Here is a 5,827-nt window from a genome sequence, read left to right on the forward strand (position 1 = left end):
ACGTCGACCATACGATTGTTTTTTTACCAGCGGCATTTGTCTTCTCCATATTTGTTGATGAGAATATCTGAGCGCTATAATATTCCATAGCTTCTTCGTCACGATCGGCTAGGTTAGAATTGTCCTGCACGCGCACGTGTTATCGCATATATTATGTCAACATTGCAATTTGCCTGACCCCGGAAGTTTTACCTAGGTCGTAAGGTATGTAAGTTCATAGATACTCCGAGGGCTTGTCCACACGGGGCAATTTACTCCGACCGGCTAGTCGTGGTAGCGAGATACTCCTGAGGAAACTCAGGAGTATCTCGTTCGGAGGAAGAGGTCGTTGTAAGTTCCTCCGATCGGAGGAAGTTACCACGAGCTTGTTCAGACGGGCACTACTCCGACCTATCCTCCGAAGTTACTCAGACCAAGCTCCCTCCGACCCTTCCTCCGAAGTTACTCCGACCAAAACTGCCTCGTCTGAACACAGCTATTGCATTGGCATTACAATGCTACATTTCTGAAATATGTGAGCTTTGTACGTCATCATCATTGTTCAGTGTAATTTGTTAAGGTTTTTCAAAGTATTGGTTGCTCTACACGAGGACCACAATAAATTCAACAAATCTATACATGGAGCTGTCGATTTATGTAATATCATGATGTGAAATTATGAAAATCATCATCATACCGGATGGAGTATTTTAACCATTCTTTTTTCACTCATCAATTCACAGTAAAAAATATACCAGCAATACCGATTTTCTTCGGTATTGGAAATTCATTCTCACATGCCCTTGTTTTCTCTTCATGTCGTAATCTAAGGCCTTGTTGTTATTTTTTCTTTTCCTTTTTCTTCTTTTGTGTCTGAAACAAGCTTATCATGGTGCTCATACCCTTTTTTCTGCTCTTTGCATATGGGATGTATATGTTTGTCATACTGTATGTATAATGTTTGTATTTTTAACCTGTATGTGTGGACCCTTCTTAAAAACCAGCCTTTGGCTGACGAGGGTGTTCCATCCCCATGAGTGGAAATAAAATTGAACTGAATTGAATCTGGAATGCCCCTTGAATGTTTTGCACAAAATAAAATTGTGGGGACAGTGTTCAGCTCCTAGTAGCTAAGTCCCTCTTAATTTGAGTACCTTGTCGCCAACTGTAGGTCCATAGGTGTGGATGTAGCTGAGGCGTGGTATCTTGCTCACATGAACTACATCAGTAGCATCCTAAGGAAGTACAAAAAAAAAATATTCAACGCATGTATAGTACATATAATAAAAATCAGTATCACCATTATCATCTATATTGTTGTAAACTCGGCAAAAAATGTATAAAGTATGCAGTTTACAACAACAGAAAATAATATCATCATCAGCTTTGATTTATTTCTTTATTTGTTTTTATTTCGTCTTTGACTTATTCACTTATCTTTCTTTTTTTAGGGGGCGGGGTCTTTTCTTAAGTCTACCAATAAAGCAAGTCAGAAGAAATTTGATATAACAAGACTATTTCTATTCCATAATACATCACACATTTGATAAGCATGATGCTTACACGTTACACACAGTTATGGCATTAAAGCTACTATTTACCATTTGAAGATGAAAAAACAGCTTAAGTGCTTAAGAATAGATCTATGTAAAATGTGAGCTATTGATGGAAAACAACCAATGAAAAAAAAAATGTTATTAAGTGCAATATTATTGTTAAGTATTGTTAAATATACAAAATGTGAACAACAGTTTACTAAAATCGTTTATAAAATAAACCGTCTACAGTTATAGTTTATTAAGAAAATTAGTGATATCTCCCTATATTATTTTGTGTCTTTATTGTGATTTTTTTGTGTTAAATAGTACCAGGATGTTTTGTTATACAACTGAAGTATACATATGCATCAAATGTGACAACTGGAACATTTTTTTTTCAATCACTGCTCTCAGTGGTATAAACAGTGCCTTTAATGCACAATCAGGAAAACTCACTGCACGCTAATGCAGAGATTTTACCTGAGACTTGTGCCCGAAGCCGCTTTCCATAATTTTTCTCTTGATTGTGTCAAAGGCGGCGCCCTCCACTGGTCCGTCCACAAGTCCGTTACCACCTCGAATTACTCTTCAAAAGATAAAACAAAAAACAAGAAACAGATAGCAAGTCTTGTTACCATTATGATACAGTAAGCGACATGTTTAGTTTGCAACAATTTTGCAATGATTATTTAAGTACCGAAATGAAACCATGAACGTAAAGGAAAAAAAAAATACATACATTATTCATTCATCCGTTTGAAAGTATGTTTTTGATGCCCTCAACAAATTATGGATTATACAGAGCCCTTGGTTGTAAAGAAGCATGAGGTCGGAAATCAGTGTACTTTGTCCAGCGGTCAGAAGACAGAACAGTGATGGCACAGGCACAGAAAGAACAGCGCTGAAAATGTCCGTCGTAATCGACGGTCACCTAGGCAACCGCATCCCTGGTCATGAGCGCGCTTTCTCGTGCACGGCCAGACAGTTCGCCTCGGTGGCGAATAGCGAGCTTTTTTAGATCTGCGACGCGAACGCTAAGACGACGCAGCCTCCAGGGTTGAACAATGGAAACAGCTGCCTCGCGCATGCGCAGAACACCATCTTGAGCATAATAGCGTCGTCGTTGCTACGGCGTTCGCGTCACAGATATAAAAGTCGCTATTGGTTCTGCCAAAGATACTTCTTCTTCATCCGCTTTGGTGCTTCTTCATAACGGTGATTATAACACTGGTGGTAGTCATCATAATTATTGTACTGATGGTAATGATAACCATGATGAGAAAAAAAAAGTTATAAAAATACTCCGACAAACCAAGAAAAAAAAGGCAGCAGAAAATGAAAAGGACAGACGTGAGAGGAAGAATAATAATTATTATTGCAATGATCGGAAATTATGATAATCACCCAGATGATAGCACAAGCAAAATAATGCTGGTATTGACAGGGACGATTAAAAAAACTGAAAATGGATTTGTTTTGTTTTGTTTGTGTGTGTGTTTTGTTTTGTTGTTTTTTTTTGGTCTGATCTTCCTTTGTGTATCTTCTGTATAAAACTGATTTATGATTTTTGAAACAACTTTGATTCCAATTCTACATGATTTGTAACAACGGTGTATGCGCGCCTACAGGCCTTATTGGCTTTTTATGTGTACACCATTTTCCATTTTACTTGGTGCCTTTTGTATTCTGGAACAATTCATGACTGTAATTCTGATGTTGTTGTTGTGGTTTCTTTTACATGTCATTGTTTTTTATGTTCATCTGTAACACCGAATGCTTCATGTTGTTTTTATTTTGATCGAAATGGAAATAAACGAATTGAATTGAATTGAATTGAATTGAATTGAATTGAATTATATGACCATCCTTCAAATCTATTTTTCCCTAATGGTGTGCTTGAATTTTTACCTGTTGCCTCCGATTGCGACTAGATTAACCTCTCTGGTCTCACCAGGACTGAAGCGAATGGCAGTCCCCGATGGAATGTTCTAAGACGTGAAAGAAAAAAACAAACAAACCAAAACATCGCTGAGTTAGTCTTAAACATAAAAACAGCAACAAGGACAAGGACACAGTACGAAATCTCAGACTAACAAAAAATAAGAACAGCAAAGAAAAGCAACTCATTACTTTGTCTTGTCATGATAATCAAGAAAATATGGCACCTGTTCACGGTGCTTTTTTTTCCAAAGTGACATCCTTCTCAATTTTCTGCTTTTCACGTTCTTGAAATCTGCATGAGGTGCCAAAGAAAACATGAGATTCTGCCAGCATTCGATGTGTTGAGCTCTATATCTCAAGTATAGTATCATTTGTGTTCGTGTAGTTCACATAATATATCACGAACATGTCTGTGTGCTGCTTGCACTATGTATTCTTATTTTCTATATCCGTCATTATATACATTAGATAGTAGCCTGTCTTTTTTCCCCCATTATTTTTCAGCAGTATACTTTCCTTGTCCAAAAAGATGGTTTGTTTCATACTTACATTATCAGGAAATCTATTTCTGTCTGTTACCAGCAAAGTCAACTTGCTAATGGCCAATAATATCTACCAAGAGTAGTAGAGTAGAGTACTGGTTAGAGTGGGCTTACCAGCCTCATGCCGAGGGCAGCTTGGCGGTCAAAGGTCAAGTACTTGTTGGCCTCGATGAAGTGATAGTGGCTGCCGATCTGGATCGGTCGGTCGCACGTGGACGTCACCGTTAGTCGCTTCGTGGCCCGGCCGGGGTTCAGCACGATGCTGTCCTCTGACGCGCTGGCCGGGAAGTACTCGCCGGGGGTAACGGCGAGAGGTGCGTCTGCTTCACCCTAAAGTCGACGGTAATGAAAGAGTTAAATTTACCTACCCGCATCTCTAGAAAAACTACCGTTTCCGTTTGGCAATGGTTATTGTCCTTTGAACATTTTTTTTTTGCAGCACTATTTGTTTAAGAGAAAGGTGCATTATATTATACATAATTATTAAATCAATCTCTTAGGCCCGAATTCACGAACTATGGTACAAGATGAAACCATGGTTTAAACCGTGGACAAAAACCATGAAGCGCCAAGTGTCGCATGGAATATTTCGTTACGAAATCAGTCATTTTGTCGATGAAATTATTATTTTGTAACGAAATGACAACAGTTTGTAACTTAGAAAACATTTCGTGAACGAAACGGTCATTTTGTCGACAAAATGATCAATTTCGTAACGAAATATTCCGAGCGACACTTGGCGCTCCATGGTTTTTGTTCATGGTTTAAACCATGGTTTCATTTGTACCACCTTCGTGAATTCGGGCCTTAGAGTTATACAATGTAACGCCGGTGTCAAGTCAACGCTAGGGTTGGAAGTTGGTTGCTATGGCTCAACACATGAAGAGTTCGATCGGAAATAGAGTGAATTCCATTCTCGTTAAGTTGAGATATTTACCACTAAAGCTGTTAAAAAAAAAATGATTAGTAGATAATTTGGGATTTTTTAACCTTAACTTCAAGAACCTCTTGTTATGTTTTATATGAGAATTCACTGGAAAGGTTTCATTTTCCTCTACCTGATGAAGGACCTATAATACTTCAAAATAATTATTTTAAAATGGCGCTTGGCCTATTTCATGATCAAACTCATACACATGTGTCCCTACAAGCAGTATAAAGATTAAACATTTTAACCAACTGTATGCCACTTTAATTTCCTGTTCACAGGTATGTGTGTAAAATATGTACACCTTTGACTCACTGGCACAAAAGGGGTTAATACTTATAGCGCACCTGGCTTGCGGCATCGGGCTGATCAAAGACCGACAAGTCGGGCACTGGCAAGAAGCTGCCGTAGAGGGCGAGCTCCAAGTTCCCGTCGGGACGCGCGATCGGCTGGTGGATGGTGACGAGTTTGGTCCCGTCGGGAAAAGTCGCCTCGATCTGGACCTGATCAATCATCTCGGCAACTCCCGGAAGAACCTGACGAAGACCTGCGAGTAAGGAAATGCCGCTGATTAAGTCATGAATCAGGAGACGAGATATCAAAACCCAGTGGAATGGAAACATAGGCATTATTAACCGTTTGCAGATGAGATAAAAACCCAGGTAAAGGCCATGTCACACCTTTCCGGGCAAGCCTTGCGAGCGACTTGCAGAAGAACAATTTTTGACTACCCGGAGGTCCCCGCAGATGACCCGCACATGACAGTACCTAGCATGTATCTCAAAAGTAGTCGCCCGGAGGTGCGCACGCATATTTTTTTTACCCGCAACCGTGTTTAGGCCCTGTCACACCTTTCCGGGCAAGCTACTCGGGCTTGTTACGTGTAGGGATTTTCTAGC

At 39.5% G+C, this 5,827-nt stretch overlaps 1 protein-coding gene across 1 annotated transcript; it reads right to left on the reverse strand.

The window, feature by feature from the left end:
* Positions 1 to 1,133: 1,133 nt before the first annotated feature.
* On the reverse strand, positions 1,134 to 5,443 carry LOC139715152 (urease subunit beta-like; the record flags this gene model as incomplete). Its single annotated transcript, XM_071626760.1, has 5 exons — positions 5,276 to 5,443; positions 4,115 to 4,330; positions 3,426 to 3,505; positions 1,998 to 2,103; positions 1,134 to 1,214 (listed from the first exon to the last, which is right to left on the reverse strand). Coding segments are annotated over exons 1-5 (651 nt in total), but the record flags the coding sequence as incomplete, so codon positions are not given.
* Between the last annotated feature and the right edge of the window lie 384 nt (positions 5,444 to 5,827).

The sequence above is a fragment of the Diadema antillarum genome, unplaced genomic scaffold (genome assembly GCF_040938485.1).
Source record: "Diadema antillarum isolate AM-2024a unplaced genomic scaffold, OU_Dant_1.0 seq00002929_RagTag, whole genome shotgun sequence".
In the NCBI taxonomy this organism is placed as follows: Eukaryota; Metazoa; Echinodermata; class Echinoidea; order Diadematoida; family Diadematidae; genus Diadema; species Diadema antillarum.